Below are 20,729 nucleotides of genomic sequence, written 5' to 3' on the forward strand. Positions count from 1 at the left end.
TTTTCTTTTTAAGTGTTCTACTCCGTTAGGAAGCACCTCGCCTAAATTGGTGTGCGTTTCTTTCGCCTCTAAATGAATCCAGAGATTCTTACCTTGGCCTTGATTTGGCCTAGTCACGTCCAGATCAGCATGGGATTTGTAGTTCTTAATGATAGCCACCTTCGCAGCTAATTAGCATATAATTTTGGGGGGGTAAATACAGGCAACTATATTAACTATATTGATAAAAATCAGCTTGTCTGGGGCCACCTGAGTGGCGTAGTGGACTGAGGCACTGCATTGCAGTGTTGTGGTGTCACTACAGCCTGGAGTTTGATCCCAGGCTGTGCTATTACTGACCGTGACTGGGAATCCCATAGGGTTGCGTACAATTGGCCCAGTGTTGTCCGGGTTAGGGGAGGGTTTGGCCGGGGGGCCTTAACTTGGCTCATTGCACTCTAGCAACTCCTTGAGTCGGGCTGGGTGCATGCAGGCTGACTTCAGTCATCAGTTAAACGGTGTTTCCTCTGACACATTGGTGCAGTTGGCTTCCGGGTGAAGCAAGCGATGAGAAGCACGGATTGGCGGGTCATGCTTCGTAGGACGTGTGAATTCACCGTTGCCTCTCCCAAGCCTGTAGGGGAGTTGCAGCGATGAGACAAGATTATAATGATAAAAAAGGGTCAAAATAAACCTTGTCCTGGAGAGATCTACAGTTATCAAAACGACACAGTCATTTCAAGTGTTTCTAAAATCCCCTGTGGGAAAAATGAACGGTGGAAAAACTATTGGAACCATTTCCATGTTTGACCGCTAGGTTTTATGGGTATTATGACTATGTTACTCTGTTACATTGAAGAAGGAAACAGAAAAGGAATTCACTCAACAAGAACATTGGTTTTGTGTAGAATTTCTGATGGCTAATGGTCACTGTATGCTTATAGTACAAGTCAAACTGCCATTTTGATTCATTGTTGATGTTACATCTAGTTGTTAATGGACACGTCATTGTTTACACCTTTTGTGCACTTGTTTTTTTATGCAAATGAAGGCCTGTTTTTTTGTTAATACTGCTGGTTTGTTTGCCTACGAGCTTTATATATTGTTCGATGCTTGCCTCACATGCTACATGTGACATGCTATATGCTACATACTACACTAAATAGCCAGGGATCATCTAACCTGCTCTAGCTCTAGCCCACCACGCCACACCTTACTGCATCCAACTTTTGACCTTCATATTGAGCCATGGGCTGGAGTTTTGTACAAGTTTTGTGTGATTTCTACTGCTAACATTAGCAGTCATTGCCTGTATTCTTGTTCTATTAAATGGGAAATATAATGCCATATTTCCCTTGATTTGGAAGAATATGAAAATGATAAATAACTTACAGATCTTAGAACTGTCGTACTTTATCAGTATTAAAATGTTACCTACCTGTTCCTGTTTTGTTGTCATTTTATAATAAAAAGAAAATACTAAGCTTCAAAATCACGTCTTGGAAAAATGTATTTTGTAGTCATTCACTACTATCCTGGACAAACGGTATTCATTTGTATTTTCACAAAACTATATTTTATCATATCCTTTGTTTGAGCATAATACCATACATTTGACCTTTGGGAATGACCTATGAGGAGTTTCTCAGCAGACCATATAACTGCAGGGAATATACAATGAGGATGGACTCCCATTTAAAGAATTTGAAAACTCCAGAACTCTAATTCTGCACTAGACAGGACTCGAAACACAATGATATTGTTCAGGATCTTTACATAGAGGAAACGACACCAACAGATAAGGGATCTAATTCTGCATGAAACAGGACTCGAAACATCATAATAGTGTTTTCAACCTGGTTAGCGCCCCCAGTCTCTGGCAAGGTGTTCCACAACGCTTGACTATGTGGCGTTACAACACACCACGTTATGTTTCAGAACACCTTAGGGTGAATTTTTCAGTAGGCGACACCTTAAATCTGTCTCATAACCTCTTACACCCATGTGTTTCAAACCTCAAGCAAAGTTAAGGTTTCATCTCCTTAACGATGGTGGCAACTCAGTTCCCACTAGTTTTAGTATTACAAAACACTTTATTTTAACAGCGTATGCAACTTCTCTTCCCCGTGCCCGTCGGCTATCGACAATCATCATTATAGCGGAGCGTATAGCCAAATCCTACTATAAAATGACACCGTAGTAAACCCAGGCGAATTCCCAGTGTAGACAGAGCAGACAAGCGGATCGGTCTGTGATTGGCGGATGTCCCATTGTCTCCTCCCGGTTTTACTGACTTGACCTCTTCCCTTGGCAACCACTTCCTCCGAGCTCCCAACGCGGCCATCTTTATTTAACTCATTCATGAAAAGTTTTTGTAAGACACTGGAACATTGTTGCATTTGGCTACGCATCTAACGAACCACTGGACATATTTATATTGTTTTTGTATCCGCGTGCTCCAGCGTGTGCTACATCGTAGCGTATTTCTGTCACAGCCAAAGTTGGACTGAAAGCGTACGTGTTTATTAGTAATATCTATGTAGCCTAGAATACGTTTTCGTTAATCAATCATCAGCCTCTAGTAATTTCACCAGCGAGTCCGCAGTAAACATAGTTATTTGTAAATATGAATAGATGTGTAGCCGACAGTAGATGTGTACGGAACGCGCGATTACAATGTTTCGTAGAACGACGATGCGCTAGTCTATCCGTCTGTGTCCCCTTGACCCGAGGCTGCTAGACGTTACAATGTAACCACATGATGATGATGATGATAATGACGACGATATTCTGTCTGGACCTCGAGATTGTGCTCGCTTTACATTGTAATAACGTTGCGTGAAAGATTTGACGTAATATTTATGATGAGGAGTGAATACAGCCATAGCCTCTTCACAAATACACAATTAAATAGGCTACTACATTTTTCTGAATTATAGTTCTTCTGAATTACACTTAACCTGAAGTATATATTTTCCCTCTGCAGGTTAGAATGAGAAAAAAGCAGAATGTGAAACAGAGAAAGGCAGAAACAATAATAACACCAACACCATTAACAACAACAACACTATCAACAACAACAACAGCAGCAGCAGTCATCCAGGAGTTTGTGGTTGAGAAGATCATCCACCGAAGGGTCTTCAATGGAAGAGTAGAGTACTATCTGAAGTGGAAAGGATTCACTGAGTAAGGACAGCATTTCAACACAGTTGGATAGACCATGATGCCTCCCAAATGGCACCATATTCCCTAACGCATTACTCTTATACATAATTACACACTAGTGCACTATAAAAGGAATAGGGGGCCATTTGGGACATATACAGTAGTATCCTAAACTAGTTAAAAATAGTTGTCTATGAATTCCATGAATGTCTTCAGTGGCTAATATTAAAAGCTAGCTGTACATAGACACACTCACACTGTTTCTACCTCTAGTGCTGACAACACCTGGGAACCAGAGGACAACTTGGTCTGTCCTGAATTGATAGAAGAGTTCCTGAGAAACCTCTGTTTGTCTGGAGAGAATCAGGTTGAGGAAGAGAACCTACGGCCGGTGGAACCAGAGCTAGTCCCCAAAGAGGAACTGGCAGAACAGGAGACTGAGATTGTGAGTGACTGAGATCTGGGATGACAGAGTGACTGAGATCTGGGATGACAGAGTGACTGAGATCTGGGATGACAGAGTGACTGAGATCTGGGATGACAGTGACTGAGATCTGGGATGACAGTGACTGAGATCTGGGATGAACTGGGATGACAGAGTGACTGAGAACTGGGATGACAGAGTGACTGAGATCTGGGATGACAGAGTGACTGAGATCTGGGATGACAGAGTGACTGAGATCTGGGATGACAGTGACTGAGATCTGGGATGACAGAGTGACTGAGATCTGGGATGACAGAGTGACTGAGATCTGGGATGACAGAGTGACTGAGATCTGGGATGACAGACACGTCGGCTACATCAGATACTTGTTTATTAATGCCAGTAGAAGACTGGTCTGTAGATCAGTGTGTTTATTAATGTCAGTAGAAGACTAGTCTGTAGATCAGTGTGTTTATTAATGTCAGTAGAAGACTGGTCTGTAGATCAGTGTGTTTATTAATGTCAGTAGAAGACTGGTCTGTAGATCAGTGTGTTTATTAATGTCAGTAGAAGACTGGTCTGTAGATCAGTGTGTTTATTAATGTCAGTAGAAGACTGGTCTGTAGATCAGTGTGTTTATTAATGTCAACAGAAGACTGGTCTGTAGATCAGTGTGTTTATTAATGTCAGTAGAAGACTGGTCTGTAGATCAGTGTGTTTATTAATGTCAGTAGAAGACTGGTCTGTAGATCAGTGTGTTTATTAATGTCAACAGAAGACTGGTCTGTAGATCAGTGTGTTTATTAATGTCAGTAGAAGACTGGTCTGTAGATCAGTGTGTTTATTAATGTCAGTAGAAGACTGGTCTGTAGATCAGTGTGTTTATTAATGTCAGTAGAAGACTGGTCTGTAGATCAGTGTGTTTATTAATGTCAACAGAAGACTGGTCTGTAGATCAGTGTGTTTATTAATGTCAGTAGAAGACTGGTCTGTAGATCAGTGTGTTTATTAATGTCAGTAGAAGACTGGTCTGTAGATCAGTGTGTTTATTAATGTCAACAGAAGACTGGTCTGTAGATCAGTGTGTTTATTAATGTCAACAGAAGACTGGTCTGTAGATCAGTGTGTTTATTAATGTCAACAGAAGACTGGTCTGTAGATCAGTGTGTTTATTAATGTCAGTAGAAGACTGGTCTGTAGATCAGTGTGTTTATTAATGTCAACAGAAGACTGGTCTGTAGATCAGTGTGTTTATTAATGTCAGTAGAAGACTGGTCTGTAGATCAGTGTGTTTATTAATGTCAACAGAAGACTGGTCTGTAGATCAGTGTGTTTATTAATGTCAGTAGAAGACTGGTCTGTAGATCAGTGTGTTTATTAATGTCAACAGAAGACTGGTCTGTAGATCAGTGTGTTTATTAATGTCAGTAGAAGACTGGTCTGTAGATCAGTGTGTTTATTAATGTTAGAAGACTGGTCTGTAGATCAGTGTGTTTATTAATGTCAGTAGAAGACTGGTCTGTAGATCAGTGTGTTTATTAATGTCAACAGAAGACTGGTCTGTAGATCAGTGTGTTTATTAATGTCAGTAGAAGACTGGTCTGTAGATCAGTGTGTTTATTAATGTCAGTAGAAGACTGGTCTGTAGATCAGTGTGTTTATTAATGTCAACAGAAGACTGGTCTGTAGATCAGTGTGTTTATTAATGTCAGTAGAAGACTGGTCTGTAGATCAGTGTGTTTATTAATGTCAGTAGAAGACTGGTCTGTAGATCAGTGTGTTTATTAATGTCAGTAGAAGACTGGTCTGTAGATCAGTGTGTTTATTAATGTCAACAGAAGACTGGTCTGTAGATCAGTGTGTTTATTAATGTCAGTAGAAGACTGGTCTGTAGATCAGTGTGTTTATTAATGTCAGTAGAAGACTGGTCTGTAGATCAGTGTGTTTATTAATGTCAACAGAAGACTGGTCTGTAGATCAGTGTGTTTATTAATGTCAGTAGAAGACTGGTCTGTAGATCAGTGTGTTTATTAATGTCAACAGAAGACTGGTCTGTAGATCAGTGTGTTTATTAATGTCAACAGAAGACTGGTCTGTAGATCAGTGTGTTTATTAATGTCAACAGAAGACTGGTCTGTAGATCAGTGTGTTTATTAATGTCAGTAGAAGACTGGTCTGTAGATCAGTGTGTTTATTAATGTCAACAGAAGACTGGTCTGTAGATCAGTGTGTTTATTAATGTCAGTAGAAGACTGGTCTGTAGATCAGTGTGTTTATTAATGTCAACAGAAGACTGGTCTGTAGATCAGTGTGTTTATTAATGTCAGTAGAAGACTGGTCTGTAGATCAGTGTGTTTATTAATGTCAACAGAAGACTGGTCTGTAGATCAGTGTGTTTATTAATGTCAGTACTAAGATCTGGTCTGTAGATCAGTGTGTTTATTAATATCATGATAAAAGACTGGTCTGTAGATCAGTGTGTTTATTAATGTCAACAGAAGACTGGTCTGAATAGAACCAGGTGTGTTTATTAATGATATCCAGACAGACTGGTCAGATATATCATGTTTCATTGTTTTAGTCAATGTTTCACTTTCCAGAAGACTGGTCTGTAGATCAGTGTGTTTATTAATGTCAACAGAAGACTGGTCTGTAGATCAGTGTGTTTATTAATGTCAGTAGAAGACTGGTCTGTAGATCAGTGTGTGTATGTAGGTCTATTACTATATGATCATGGAATAGAGTAAGAATACCGGTACCCAAAAATACATATTTGTTATATTATGATAAAAGCTCCAGAGTAATGTGGAAAAGTTACCTCAGTAGACTGATATAGGAATAGAACCAGGAAGGAGGCATTCTAATTCCAGAATGATATCCAGACATTCTGTTCCAGATATACACATGTTTCATTGTTCCCTTGGAGTCAATGTTTCCACTTTCCACGCCTGGCACTGAGCTTCCACATAGTACTATAGAGTGATTCAAAAACCCTTTGACTAAATTACAAACAAAATGTCTACAACACCTGAGCAAAAAATCTTTGTTCAGCATGTGCAGTGTCGCTTATCTCTATTTAATATTGAGACGGGGAGAGAGTCGTTGTCTTAGATGATTATATACAGGGGGTACCGGTACAGAGTCAATGTGGAGGCTATATACAGGGGGTACCGGTACCGAGTCAATGTGGAGGCTATATACAGGGGGTACCGGTACAGAGTCAATGTGGAGGCTATATACACCGGTACAGAGTCAATGGGGGTACCGGTACAGAGTCAATGTGGAGGCTATATACAGGGGGTACCTATATACAGGGGGTACCGCTACAGAGTCAATGTGGAGGCTATATACAGGGGTACCGGTACAGAGTCAATGTGGAGGCTATATACAGGGGGTACCGGTACAGAGTCAATGTGGAGGCTATATACAGGGGTACCGGTACAGAGTCAATGTGGAGGCTATATACAGGGGTACCGGTACAGAGTCAATGTGGAGGCTATATACAGGGGGTACCGGTACCGAGTCAATGTGGAGGCTATATACAGGGGGTACCGGTACCAGAGTCAATGTGGAGGCTATATACAGGGGGTACCGGTACCGAGTCAAGGGGTACCGGTACCGAGTCAATGTGGAGGCTATATACAGGGGGTACCGGTACAGAGTCAATGTGGAGGCTATATACAGGGGGTACCGGTACCGAGTCAATGTGGAGGCTATATACAGGGGGTACCGGTACAGAGTCAATGTGGAGGCTATATACAGGGGGTACTGGTACAGAGTCAATGTGGAGGCTATATACAGGGGTACCAGTACCGAGTCAATCCCCCTGACTGGTCAGCTGTGTTGTGTTGTCCTCCCAGCAGGTGTACAGCGAGCAGAGACATAATGACCTCCAGGAACCTGCTGACCAGGATTCTCCTACTGCCCTCACATGCCCCCTGGAACCTGAACGCATCATTGGCTCCACAGACAGACACGGAGAACTCATGTTCCTCATCAAATGGTAGAGTTAACCACTTCCATACTGCCACAACAAACTGCAACAAACACCAACTAACACCAACATTCAGAGGTTGTTTTTAGAATAAAAACTATCTTGTCACACAACTGGTTCCTCTTGTCTTCCTGACTGTATGCCAGGCAGCAACAGACTAGTGTAGGCTACATTCCTCAAACATACTAGTCATTTCTGGAAAAGACTTTTGATTGTGCAACAGCACCAGAGTAGTTATAATGATGTGCTCTGACAAACAGAACGAACAGCACCAGAGTAGTTATAATGATGTGCTCTGACAAACAGAACGAACAGCACCAGAGTAGTTATAATGATGTGCTCTGACAAACAGAACGAACAGCACCAGAGTAGTTATAATGATGTGCTCTGACAAACAGAACGAACAGCACCAGAGTAGTTATAATGATGTGCTCTGACAAACAGAACGAACAGCACCAGAGTAGTTATAATGATGTGCTCTGACAAACAGAACGAACAGCACCAGAGTAGTTATAATGATGTGCTCTGACAAACAGAACGAACAGCACCAGAGTAGTTATAATGATGTGCTCTGACAAACAGAACGAACACCACCAGAGTAGTTATAATGATGTGCTCTGACAAACAGAAAGAAGTGGACATTCCCCCCCCTCCCCGTTGTCTCCCTCTCTCTTTACATGTGTACAGATATTATCTATGTGATAATATGTCATAGAGCCGGTATAATGATTCTAATAATGGCTTGTATCCCTGTGTGTGTCTGTACAGGAAGAACCGTGACGAGGTGGCCCTGCTGTCAGCCAGGGAGGCCAGCGCCAGGTATCCTGAGGTGGTTGTAGCCTTCTACGAGGACAAACTCACCTGGCACTCTGGGGACGAGGACCAGTAAAGGATGTGTGTGTGTCGTAGAATGTGTGTGTGCATGTGAGTACACAAGTATGGATGTGAACTGACAAGCATCTGTAGCCATCTCATAGGTTAATTTCTCCTCCAGCGAACCAATGTCCTCCTTGAGCTGACATTAAAAGCACAGTGTGTGAAACGATGTCCTGCTGCAGGTAGATTGAGTCATCGAGGCAGGTGTAAAAGCCCTCTACGGGGTCTTCCTGCTTCCTGTGGTGCTGGGTGAGGTCACAATGCCTTTGGGGTGTAGTGCAGCGTGTGGTGGAGTTCAGAACCGTTCATAGAGACGTCTATCTCTCTCTGTGGCCCTGATTGAGTTGAAACTAATGAAATGAAGGCAGACAGCCTGATGAATTCTCCCCTCAGTCTATTGTACAACCTTTCAACCCGAAGCTCTTTGTCAAAGCCTGACAGAGTGTGTGAGTATCTCTGGATTTACATGCCTTTGTTTTTTGGGATCCAGCACTTAAAAGTGACTGGATGTGTGTACACTACGTTTGAAGAGTTGAAACTAACCCTTAGCATTCCTTTCCCAGTGTCTTCATGTACTGCAGCAGACTGAATCACTGTGGACACTGTTCTGTTTGACTACTGATACTGTGGTCGTAGAACCCCATGTGATTGTATTGGAGTTTAGTACTTGATTTAGTTTCTTGTATCTTCTGCCTCCGGGGCACCTTGGCCACAAGGCTCTCCCTCCGGCTCTTCCACTGTGAGATGACTGTGGTTTTATTAGGTATAGTAATATTGTAGAGTAATGGGTTCACTGTGAGATGACTGTGGTTTTATTAGGTATAGTAATATTGTATAGTATTGGGTTCACTGAGATGACTGTGGTTTTATTAGGTATAGTAATATTGTAGAGTAATGGGTTCACTGTGAGATGACTGTGGTTTTATTAGGTATAGTAATATTGTAGAGTAATGGGTTCACTGTGAGATGACTGTGGTTTTATTAGGTATAGTAATATTGTAGAGTAATGGGTTCACTGTGAGATGACTGTGGTTTTATTAGGTATAGTAATATTGTATAGTATTGGGTTCACTGTGCATTACACTCAATAGATAACTACTGGCCACCTAATATGATATCTGCACTTTTTACTTTTTGCCACAATCCTTGATATTGTACTTTTTTTTGTGTGTGTGTGCGATTCAAAGTTGATAAATGTGTTACATTTAGTTTACTGACAAATGTAGAAAAGTGTTGAATGATAGTAGACTGACGGTATACTGTTTAATGTAGAACATGATAGTAGATGGTATACTGTTTAATGTAGAACATGATAGTAGATGGTATACTGTTTAATGTAGAACATGATAGTAGATGGTATACTGTTTAATGTAGAACATGATAGTAAACGGTATACTGTTTAATGTAGAACATGATAGTAGACGGTATACTGTTTAATGTAGAACATGATAGTAGACGGTATACTGTTTAATGTAGAACATGATAGTAGACGGTATACTGTTTAATGTAGAACATGATAGTAGACGGTATACTGTTTAATGTAGAACATGATAGTAGATGGTATACTGTTTAATGTAGAACATGATAGTAGATGGTATACTGTTTAATGTAGAACATGATAGTAGATGGTAAACTGTTTAATGTAGAACATGATAGTAGACGGTATACTGTTTAATGTAGAACATGATAGTAGACGGTATACTGTTTAATGTAGAACATGATAGTAGACGGTATACTGTTTAATGTAGAACATGATAGTAGACGGTATACTGTTTAATGTAGAACATGATAGTAGACGGTATACTGTTTAATGTAGAACATGATAGTAGATGGTATACTGTTTAATGTAGAACATGATAGTAGATGGTATACTGTTTAATGTAGAACATGATAGTAGACGGTATACTGTTTAATGTAGAACATGATAGTAGACGGTATACTGTTTAATGTAGAACATGATAGTAGACTGTTTAATGTAGAACATGGTATACTGTTTAATGTAGAACATGATAGTAGACGGTATACTGTTTAATGTAGAACATGATAGTAGACGGTATACTGTTTAATGTAGAACATGATAGTAGACGGTATACTGTTTAATGTAGAACATGATAGTAGACGGTATACTGTTTAATGTAGAACATGATAGTAGATGATGGTATACTGTTTAGTAGAACGGTATACTGTTTAATGTAGAACATGATAGTAGACGGTATACTGTTTAATGTAGAACATGATAGTAGAGACTGTTTAATGTAGAACATGATATACGGTATACTGTTTAATGTAGAACATGATAGTAGACGGTATACTGTTTAATGTAGAACATGATAGTAGATGGTATACTGTTTAATGTAGAACATGATAGTAGATGGTATACTGTTTAATGTAGAACATGATAGTAGACGGTATACTGTTTAATGTAGAACATGATAGTAGACGGTATACTGTTTAATGTAGAACATGATAGTAGACGGTATACTGTTTAATGTAGAACATGATAGTAGACGGTATACTGTTTAATGTAGAACATGATAGTAGACGGTATACTGTTTAATGTAGAACATGATAGTAGACGGTATACTGTTTAATGTAGAACATGATAGTAGACTGTATACTGTTTAATGTAGAACACAGCCAGGGGTTCTATTAGTGACCATGAGGATTTGATGAGTTACTCTGATCAAAACGTGACGTCACATATGAAAAAAGTTTATCTGATGTCATTATGTTAATTTTACCCAGTCACTGATTGTTCTCAGCAACTCTTAACCAAATATTTATCCACCAACCTGTATTTGTTACTGATAAATCATTGTTTTGTTAAGGGGCCCAGAGTTATATATGTTCAGGATAAACTCCAGTCCCTACACAAAAATGACTGACACTGTATTCATTGTGTACCTCTCCCATGACTGGAATGTTATGGGGCAATGACTGCATCCCAAACAGAACCCTACTTCCTTTGTAGTGCACTATATAGGGAATGGTCTGCCATTTGAGACTGCAATTCTGTTGAACCTTTTGTTCTGGGCTGCCTTTGAATAAGTTACTGTACCTGTTGACCTTTGATCTGTGAAGTGTCTGTCTGTGAATAAAGGTAGCTGTCACCCTGTGAGCCTTTAATGTCCTGTTTCTCAGATCATCCACATTAACAAACACTCAATGACAACAAACACAAACAACGGAGTAAAACAATCACGTTCTGGGACAGTTGTACTAAGACTGCATTTATAAATGATATTCCTCAAGAATGAAGGAGAATATATCATTCATTGAATGACCATTGTACAGAAGCAAATATTTCAGATTGTACCTTAACAAGATGGTACCTTATCAGCTACAGTAAGACGTTGTTCAGTAGATTTGGTGACCAGAGAAAGACATACAGCCATAGAGAAAGGACAGTTGTATTTGTACTATGTGGATACACACCAACACACCTGTGACTTCCAGGTGTGCTCAAGTACTCTATGAAATGGGATTCAAACGAGGAAGCTCAGCAGAACGAGCATTGCAGTGTCACATATAAACACACAGTGACGTTGCAAATGTGGTCCAGGTCAAGAGGCAGTGCTGGTTACTACACACTGTTTTACTAGACAACAGAGCAGCGGTTCTATCCTAGGGTTGTATAGAGTTCTATCGCGGTCATTGTTGTTACGATCCTGATCATAGGGTTCTATCACGGTCATTGTCGTTACGATCCTGATCATAGGGTTCTATCACGGTCATTGTTGTTACGATCCTGATCCTAGAGTTGTATAGGGTTCTATCGCGGTCATTGTTGTTACGATCCTGATCCTAGAGTTGTATAGGGTTCTATCACGGTCATTGTTGTTACGATCCTGATCCTAGAGTTGTATAGGGTTCTATCGCGGTCATTGTTGTTACGATCCTGATCCTAGAGTTGTATAGGGTTCTATCACGGTCATTGTTGTTACGATCCTGATCCTAGGGTTGTATAGTGTTTTATTAGGTACTTCCAGGTCAGACGGTCCAACAGACCAACAACAAATACAGACGGAACGTCTCCGTTACCTTATATGGTACACAATAACATGTTTTATATCAGAGATTTATGGAAGCAGCACAAGGTGTTCCTCAATCCTCTGTCCTGTGACTGTTTGGAAACCTTCAGACCTGTTTGTACATAATAAAGAGGGATCAGCTGTTCTCTCAGAACATACCATTCATTCCCCAGTCCACCGTGGATTTGATCTGATCGGGATCTGAACTTGAAGAATGAGAGAAGGGATTGACAACCTTGTGTTCCAGGTACGACTGGAGTCTTCTATCAATCAATTCGATGGGAAGTCTGAGATTTTAGATATAGTTTTCAGTGTATCATGTAATAGTACTGTTGGTAATGTGTCCCAGTGAGGGTCGGTGTGGGGGTCTCTTCCTGGTTCAGTAGGTTGAACTAGCTGGACAGTACTGTTGGTAATGTTGCCCAGTGAGGGTCGGTGTGGGGGTCTCTTCCTGGTTCAGTAGGTTGAACTAGCTGGACAGTACTGTTGGTAATGTTGCCCAGTGAGGGTCGGTGTGGGGTCTCTTTCTGGTTCAGTAGGTTGAACTAGCTGGACAGTACTGTTGGTAATGTTGTCCCAGTGAGGGTCGGTGTGGGGTCTCTTCCTGGTTCAGTAGGTTGAACTAGCTGGACAGTACTGTTGGTAATGTGTCCCAGTGAGGGTCGGTGTGGGGGTCTCTTCCTGGTTCAGTAGGTTGAACTAGCTGGACAGTACTGTTGGTAATGTGTCCCAGTGAGGGTCGGTGTGGGGGTCTCTTCCTGGTTCAGTAGGTTGAACTAGCTGGACAGTACTGTTGGTAATGTGTCCCAGTGAGGGTCAGGTGTGTGGGGTCTCTTCCTGGTTCAGTAGGTTGAACTAGCTGGACAGTACTGTTGGTAATGTGTCCCAGTGAGGGTCGGTGTGGGGGTCTCTTCCTGGTTCAGTAGGTTGAACTAGCTGGACAGTACTGTTGGTAATGTGTCCCAGTGAGGGTCGGTGTGGGGGTCTCTTCCTGGTTCAGTAGGTTGAACTAGCTGGACAGTACTGTTGGTAATGTGTCCCAGTGAGGGTCGGTGTGGGGGTCTCTTCCTGGTTCAGTAGGTTGAACTAGCTGGACAGTACTGTTGGTAATGTGTCCCAGTGAGGGTCGGTGTGGGGGTCTCTTCCTGGTTCAGTAGGTTGAACTAGCTGGACAGTACTGTGGGTAATGTGTCCCAGTGAGGGTCGGTGTGGGGGTCTCTTCCTGGTTCAGTAGGTTGAACTAGCTGGATAGTACTGTGGGTAATGTTGCCCAGTGAGGGTCGGTGTGGGGGTCTCTTCCTGGTTCAGTAGGTTGAACTAGCTGGATAGTACTGTGGGTAATGTTGCCCAGTGAGGGTCGGTGTGGAGGTCTCTTCCTGGTTCAGTAGGTTGAACTAGCTGGATAGTACTGTTGGTAATGTTGCCCAGTGAGGGTCGGTGTGGGGGTCTCTTCCTGGTTCAGTAGGTTGAACTAGCTGGACAGTACTGTTGGTAATGTGTCCCAGTGAGGGTCGTGTGGGGGTCTCTTCCTGGTTCAGTAGGTTGAACTAGCTGGACAGTACTGTTGGTAATGTAGCCCAGTGAGGGTCGGTGTGGGGGTCTCTTCCTGGTTCAGTAGGTTGAACTAGCTGGACAGTACTGTTGGTAATGTTGCCCAGTGAGGGTCGGTGTGGGGGTCTCTTCCTGGTTCAGTAGGTTGAACTAGATGGACAGATGGATGTGTCCCAGTAGGGTCGGTGTGGGGGTCTCTTCCTGGTTCAGTAGGTTGAACTAGCTGGACAGTACTGTTGGTAATGTTGCCCAGTGAGGGTCGGTGTGGGGGTCTCTTCCTGGTTCAGTAGGTTGAACTAGCTGGACAGTACTGTGGTTAGAAATCTACAGATGTAAAGATGTTTCACTCCTCTTGAAAACATGCTGTAAACGCCAAATCAGATGTGTAAGAGAGAGATCAGCGCTACTTCTGCTTTCACTCTGCGGCACAGTAAAATAAACTGGACCAACCTGTAAAAGGCACAGGGTAAACAGATGTAGGATCTTAATTTGAGGCAGCTCCTGCAGAAACAGGAAATGTTAATTATTATGTGGATTATAAGGAATGGACAGTTTTGTAGGGTTGATACATTTTTACTTACAAACCTTAGAAGCCTTTTTAAAACTAAAAAACAATACAGGTTTGCATTTCCTGCTGTGGAAGACAATGCTCAGCAACAAAAGAGTGATCAAATTAAGATCTTACATCTGTAGAGTTGGAGTGAGTCAATGATTGCACTTCCTGTATTTCTGTCCTGTAAAACTTCCATCTTTGCCTCAGACCGTACATTCTCACTTCTCATCCACAGTTTAGTTAAGTGTGGCTCAGTCTCTCTCCTTACCTCATCAGTCTCTCTCCTCTCCTCCCCATGGAGCAGTTTATCAGTGTCTGGGTTCGGGATCCTCGGATTCAGAAGAAGGACTTCTGGCATGCCCACATGGACTATGAAATCTGTATACATGTAAGTATGATGTCCTGAGACAATGGGGGAAAAAGAAGGAGATGTGGCTGACGTGCAAACCAATATTTCATTTCTGAATTGGTTAAATTTAGGTTAAGGCTATTAGGTTAAGGCTATTAGGTTAAGGTAAGGGTCTGTTTTAGTTTTCTCCACCTGTTCATATGGATGATGAAATATCAGTGTTAAACTGCTGTTGTCTCAGACCAACAGTCTCTGCTTCACTAAGAAGATCTCCTGTGTGAGGAGAAGGTACCGTGACTTCGTATGGCTCCGGCAGAAACTACAGGCTAACTCCCTACTCATGTGGGTATTCATAGGAGGATGGCATACTCTATAGGTGTAGCATATTGACCTAAGATAGCTGGGGACACATTTAACAAGTGTACATAAAGAAAATAATTCCACATGTCTTGTGTCTCTAGCTAGTAGCTGTTAAAAAAGGTACCAATTATTTTATATTCTTTAAGAATCAATGACTATATATAATGAATTAAACAGTCCAAAAAATGGATGTACCAATCCCAGATTGCCCCTTTAAGTGGGTTTTGATTTGATTGTGTCCATTTCCAGGGTCCAGCTGCCTGAACTACCACCTAAGAACCCTTTCTTTAACCTGAACAACGCCCAGCAGATCACAGAGAGGATGAAGGGCCTCCAGAAGTTCCTTGAACTGTGAGTGTCCTCCTAACAAACATTACAAATAATAACAAGAAAAATAGTTCTAAAAAAAGACTAGAAAAACAACAGTTATACTCAAAGGTTAAAGAAGGCCTACTAAACATTTCTTACACGTATGCCTCCTCGTTGCTGCACTAGGTGGTGCTTCCTCTGTTTCTCTGGCGGTAGTGAACAATAGACGCTGTAATAGGTTCTATTTTGAACCAATGTTAAACAAATCAACAGACCCATGAATATCCATTTGTATTTATGGGTCTGTTGGTATAGTACCAGAGTTCCATTGGTCTTTCATGCCAGGACCCTGGAGAGTAATCTGCTTCTGTCAGACAGCTGTCTGCACCTCTTCCTGCAGTCGGAGCTAGGGGTGTCCCAGATAGTGGCCTGCGCCTCGGGTAGAACCCATTACTCTGTGTCCCAGGCCGTGCTGCGCTGCGGCTGCAAACTGCAACGCTTCCACTCCCAGGAGGACCTGTTAGAGACCAGCCGCAAGGAGTCCTGTGACTCCGACTCTGTTAGGTAGGTAGGCCTCACAAGCACACACACACACACAAACATTAGACACACACATACACACACACACACACACAATGTATGTAAAAGTCTAACCTAACAGAAAGGGTGACATTATATGATTACAGTTGAATTGGAATTCTCTGTCCAGTGCAGTTGAATTGGAATTCTCTGTCCAGTGCAGTTGAATTGGAATTCTCTGTCCAGTGCAGTTGAATTGGAATTCTCTGTCCAGTGCAGTTGAATTTAATTGTACAGAATGTGTCTCTTTTTTCAGTGGGTTTGTAGAGCCGGCGCCCAGCAGTAAAGATGGAACTGCTTCCTCACCCCCAGAGACCCTAGATCTGTCTCTACCTGATAGGACCAGACCTAACCCCGACCAGGAAGAGACCCTAGATCTGTCTCTATCTGATAGGACCAGACCTAACCCCGACCAGGAAGAGACCCTAGCTCTGTCTCTACCTGATAGGACCAGACCTAACCACAACCAGGACGAGACCCTAGCTCTGTCTCTACCTGATAGGACCAGACCTAACCCCGACCAGGAAGAGACCCTAGATCTGTCTCTACCTGATAGGACCAGACCTAACCACAACCAGGAAGAGACCCTAGCTCTGTCTCTATCTGATAGGACCAGACCTAACCCCGACCAGGAAGAGACCCTAGCTCTGTCTCTACCTGATAGGACCAGACCTAACCACAACCAGGAAGAGACCCTAGCTCTGTCTCTACCTGATAGGACCAGACCTAACCACAACCAGGACGAGACCCTAGCTCTGTCTCTACCTGATAGGACCAGACCTAACCCCGACCAGGAAGAAGACACTCTCAGCATGTCTGCCTCTCCATGGGAACATCACCACCAACCAGGACATGGTAGCTTACAATAATCTGCATCCCAAATGTCACCCGATAGTGCACTACTTTGGACCAGAGCCCTATGTAGGGAATAGGGTGCTATTTTGGACACTATGTTTGCTCTCATTTCATCTTAAAATAATGTTCCCCTCCCACACAGCTATTAAAATAAGGCTTCCACACAGCTTTTAAAATAAGGCTTCCAACACAGCTTTTAAAATAAGGCTTCCACACAGCTTTTAAAATAAGGCTTCCACACAGCTTTTAAAATAAGGCTTCCACACAGCTATTAAAATAAGGCTTCCACACAGCTATTAAAATAAGGCTTCCAACACAGCTTTTTGTCATCCATTTCTCCAAACTACTGTCACCATAACTACCTTGTCTTTCTGCCATCAAAACGTTTTTTTTTTACTTCTATTTTATTCCAGAGAAGATGATGAAGATGATGAATATGTGTTTATGTCTGTGTAGTTTTGTGAAATATTTGTAAAGTCCAAAAATCTGAAATATGTAAATATTAGGATACCTTCACTGTAAATAAAGTCAGTTCTAATGTTTTTTTGTTGTAATAATGTTCCTGATTGTGGTTACAAACACTTATCCTGTTCGTGTCAAGTGATGGAAACTACATTTTGGTTTTGATTAAACAGTTGGCCTACATCTGCCCAGTAGAGGGCAGTATTGTTGTATTCAACCAGCCGCATCACTACATTAATTGGTCACTTTCTACCACTTTATGTCAAAATAATACTGGAAATGACATAGAACAATGAATCGCCGTGACAACAGGCAACAAAAATTATTAATATCTTAGTACTTAAGACTTACTGGCCTTAAGCACCAGTAGTAGGAACCATTTTATGACATTGTATAGGACACTGTGAGGCTTCTATAATTTTATTTTTTATTTTATTTTACCTTTATTTAACTAGGCAAGTCAGTTAAGAACAAATTCTTATTTTCAATGACGGCCTAGGAACAGTGGTTTAACTGCCTGTTCAGGGGCAGAACGACAGATTTGTACCTTGTCAGCTCGGGGGTTTGAACTTGCAACCTTCCGGTTACTAGTCCAACGCTCTACTGTCAGGAGAGGACTGGGGTCTCTCCCACAGGATCCCCCATGGACCCACTCCTGTCTGATAGGGGTCAGAGGTTAGGGAGGTACAGTGCCTTGCGAAAGTATTCGGCCCCCTTGAACTTTGCGACCTTTTGCCACATTTCAGGCTTCAAACATAAAGTAAAACTGTATTTTTTTGTGAAGAATCAACAACAAGTGGGACACAATCATGAAGTGGAACGACATTTATTGGATATTTCAAACTTTTTTAACAAATCAAAAACGGAAAAATTGGGCGTGCAAAATTATTCAGCCCCTTTACTTTCAGTGCAGCAAACTCTCTCCAGAAGTTCAGTGAGGATCTCTGAATGATCAATGTTGACCTAAATGACTAATGATGATAAATACAATCCACCTGTGTGTAATCAAGTCTCCGTATAAATGCACCTGCACTGTGATAGTCTCAGAGGTCCATTAAAAGCGCAGAGAGCATCATGAAGAACAAGGAACACACCAGGCAGGTCTGAGATACTGTTGTGAAGAAGTTTAATGCCGGATTTGGATACAAAAAGATTTCCCAAGCTTTAAACATCCCAAGGAGCACTGTGCAAGCAATAATATTGAAATGGAAGGAGTATCAGACCACTGCAAATCTACCAAGACCTGGCCGTCCCTCTAAACTTTCAGCTCATACAAGGAGAAGACTGATCAGAGATGCAGCCAAGAGGCCCATGATCACTCTGGATGAACTGCAGAGATCTACAGCTGAGGTGGGAGACTCTGTCCATAGGACAACAATCAGTCGTATATTGCACAAATCTGGCCTTTATGGAAGAGTGACAAGAAGAAAGCCATTTCTTAAAGATATCCATAAAAAGTATAGTTTAAAGTTTGCCACAAGCCACCTGGGAGACACACCAAACATGTGGAAGAAGGTGCTCTGGTCAGATGAAACCAAAATTGAACTTTTTGGCAACAATGCAAAACGTTATGTTTGGCGTAAAAGCAACACAGCTCATCACCCTGAACACAACATCCCCACTGTCAAACATGGTGGTGGCAGCGTCATGGTTTGGTCCTGCTTTTCTTCAGCAGGGGCAGGAGATGGTTAAAATTGATGGGAAAATGGATGGAGCCAAATACAGGACCATTCTGGAAGAAAACCTGATGGAGTCTGCAAAAGACCTGAGACTGGGACGGAGATTTGTCTTCCAACAAGACAATGATCCAAAACATAAAGCAAAATCTACAATGGAATGGTTCAAAAATAAACATATCCAGGTGTTAGAATGGCCAAGTCAAAGTCCAGACCTGAATCCAATCGAGAATCTGTGGAAAGAACTGAAAACTGCTGTTCACAAATGCTCTCCATCCAACCTCACTGAGCTCGAGCTGTTTTGCAAGGAGGAATGGGAAAAAATTTCAGTCTCTCGATGTGCAAAACTGATAGAGACATACCCCAAGCGACTTACAGCTGTAATCGCAGCAAAAGGTGGCGCTACAAAGTATTAACTTAAGGGGGCTGAATAATTTTGCACGCCAATTTATCAGTTTTTGATTTGTTAAAAAAGTTTGAAATATCCAATAAATGTTGTTCCACTTCATGATTGTGTCCCACTTGTTGTTGATTCTTCACAAAAAAATACAGTTTTATATCTTTATGTTTGAAGCCTGAAATGTGGCAAAAGGTCGCAAAGTTCAAGGGGGCCGAATACTTTCGCAAGGCACTGTAGCCCGTCCCTGGACCCACTCCTGTCTGACAGGGGTCAGAGGTTAGGGAGGTAGCCCGTCCCTGGGACACACTCCTGTCTGACAGGGGTCAGGGGTTAGGGAGGTAGCCCGTCCCTGGACCCACTCCTGTCTGACAGGGGTCAGGGGTTAGGGAGGTAGCCCGTCCCTGGGACACACTCCTGTCTGACAGTGGTCAGAGGTTAGGGAGGTAGCCCGTCCCTGGGACACACTCCTGTCTGACAGGGGTCAGAGGTTAGGGAGGTAGCCCGTCCCTGGGACACACTCCTGTCTGACAGGGGTCAGAGGTTAGGGAGGTAGCCCGTCCCTGGACCCACTCCTGTCTGACAGGGGTCCATCCATGTCTGAGGACGTTGGGAGATGACGTGGAAACCGGCCACTAGGAACAACAGTGAGCGCTGTTACCTTCAAGTAGGCTTGGGTTTTGCTAGAGCGTTGTGGACGGGGATGGTGGACGGGGATGGTGGACGGGGATGGTGGACGGGGATGGTGGACGGGGATGGTGGACGGGGATGGTGGACGGGGATGGTGGACGGGGATGGTGGATGGGTGTAAGCATCTACCTTTCATTCCAAGAGGCAGTTGCATGTTCAAATCCACCATTAGAAAGTTGTTTTAAGCCTATCCCAAACCTTAACCATTCAGAGTTAATGTCTAACCTTAACCATTCAGAGTTAATGTCTAACCTTAACCATTCAGAGTTAATGTCTAACCTTAACCAATCAGAGTTAATGCCTAACCTTAACCAATCAGAGTTAATGTCTAACCTTAACCAATCAGAGTTAATGTCTAACCTTAACCCTAACCTTAACCAATCAGAGTTAATGCCTAACCTTAACCAATCAGAGTTAATGTCTAACCTTAACCAATCAGAGTTAATGCCTAACCTTAACCAATCAGAGTTAATGCCTAA

General features: G+C 42.2%; 2 protein-coding genes across 9 annotated transcripts; both read left to right on the plus strand.

Moving 5' to 3' along the window:
• The first annotated feature begins 2,279 nt into the window (after positions 1-2,279).
• Positions 2,280-10,293, plus strand: cbx3b (chromobox homolog 3b). 6 transcript variants are annotated; one of them, XR_006082924.1, is made up of 7 exons: positions 2,288-2,493; positions 2,966-3,165; positions 3,418-3,589; positions 7,429-7,571; positions 8,331-9,201; positions 9,312-9,423; positions 9,480-10,293. XR_006082924.1 is itself a non-coding variant. In XM_042318478.1 (5 exons), exons 2-5 carry the CDS (start codon positions 2,972-2,974, stop codon positions 8,449-8,451), a joined length of 630 nt encoding a protein of 209 aa, XP_042174412.1. In that variant the 5' UTR covers positions 2,288-2,493; positions 2,966-2,971; the 3' UTR covers positions 8,452-9,287. The 6 variants fall into 6 exon arrangements, 1 of the variants encoding a protein (XP_042174412.1); XR_006082926.1 differs by having other exon boundaries at positions 9,312-9,367; XR_006082927.1 differs by having other exon boundaries at positions 2,280-2,493; positions 7,432-7,571; positions 9,312-10,293.
• LOC112242158 (sorting nexin-10A) lies at positions 8,411-17,567 on the plus strand. 3 transcript variants are annotated; one of them, XM_024410123.2, is made up of 6 exons: positions 8,411-8,486; positions 14,878-14,961; positions 15,164-15,264; positions 15,532-15,633; positions 15,907-16,155; positions 16,427-17,567. In XM_024410123.2, exons 2-6 carry the CDS (start codon positions 14,938-14,940, stop codon positions 17,037-17,039), a joined length of 1,089 nt encoding a protein of 362 aa, XP_024265891.2. In that variant the 5' UTR covers positions 8,411-8,486; positions 14,878-14,937; the 3' UTR covers positions 17,040-17,567. The 3 variants fall into 3 exon arrangements, with proteins under 3 accessions (XP_024265891.2, XP_024265889.2, XP_024265890.2); XM_024410121.2 differs by lacking the exon at positions 8,411-8,486 and adding an exon at positions 10,691-12,716; XM_024410122.2 differs by lacking the exon at positions 8,411-8,486 and adding an exon at positions 11,696-12,716 and having other exon boundaries at positions 15,937-16,155.
• Positions 17,568-20,729: the final 3,162 nt, after the last annotated feature.

Source organism: Oncorhynchus tshawytscha, unplaced genomic scaffold (genome assembly GCF_018296145.1).
Source record: "Oncorhynchus tshawytscha isolate Ot180627B unplaced genomic scaffold, Otsh_v2.0 Un_contig_4572_pilon_pilon, whole genome shotgun sequence".
In the NCBI taxonomy this organism is placed as follows: domain Eukaryota; kingdom Metazoa; phylum Chordata; class Actinopteri; order Salmoniformes; family Salmonidae; genus Oncorhynchus; species Oncorhynchus tshawytscha.

Bases quoted from the DNA above. Each gene is read 5' to 3' on its own strand.
- cbx3b (XM_042318478.1), top strand. From the start codon at position 2,972: ATGAGAAAAAAGCAGAATGTGAAACAGAGAAAGGCAGAAACAATAATA. The intron at 3,166-3,417 runs GTAAGGACAGCA...TTCTACCTCTAG, and splicing joins AAGTGGAAAGGATTCACTGA to TGCTGACAACACCTGGGAAC. The intron at 7,572-8,330 runs GTAGAGTTAACC...GTGTCTGTACAG, and splicing joins CTCATGTTCCTCATCAAATG to GAAGAACCGTGACGAGGTGG.
- LOC112242158 (XM_024410121.2), top strand. From the start codon at position 12,684: ATGAGAGAAGGGATTGACAACCTTGTGTTCCAG. The intron at 12,717-14,877 runs GTACGACTGGAG...CCCATGGAGCAG, and splicing joins TTGACAACCTTGTGTTCCAG to TTTATCAGTGTCTGGGTTCG. The intron at 15,634-15,906 runs GTGAGTGTCCTC...CTGTTGGTATAG, and splicing joins CTCCAGAAGTTCCTTGAACT to TACCAGAGTTCCATTGGTCT.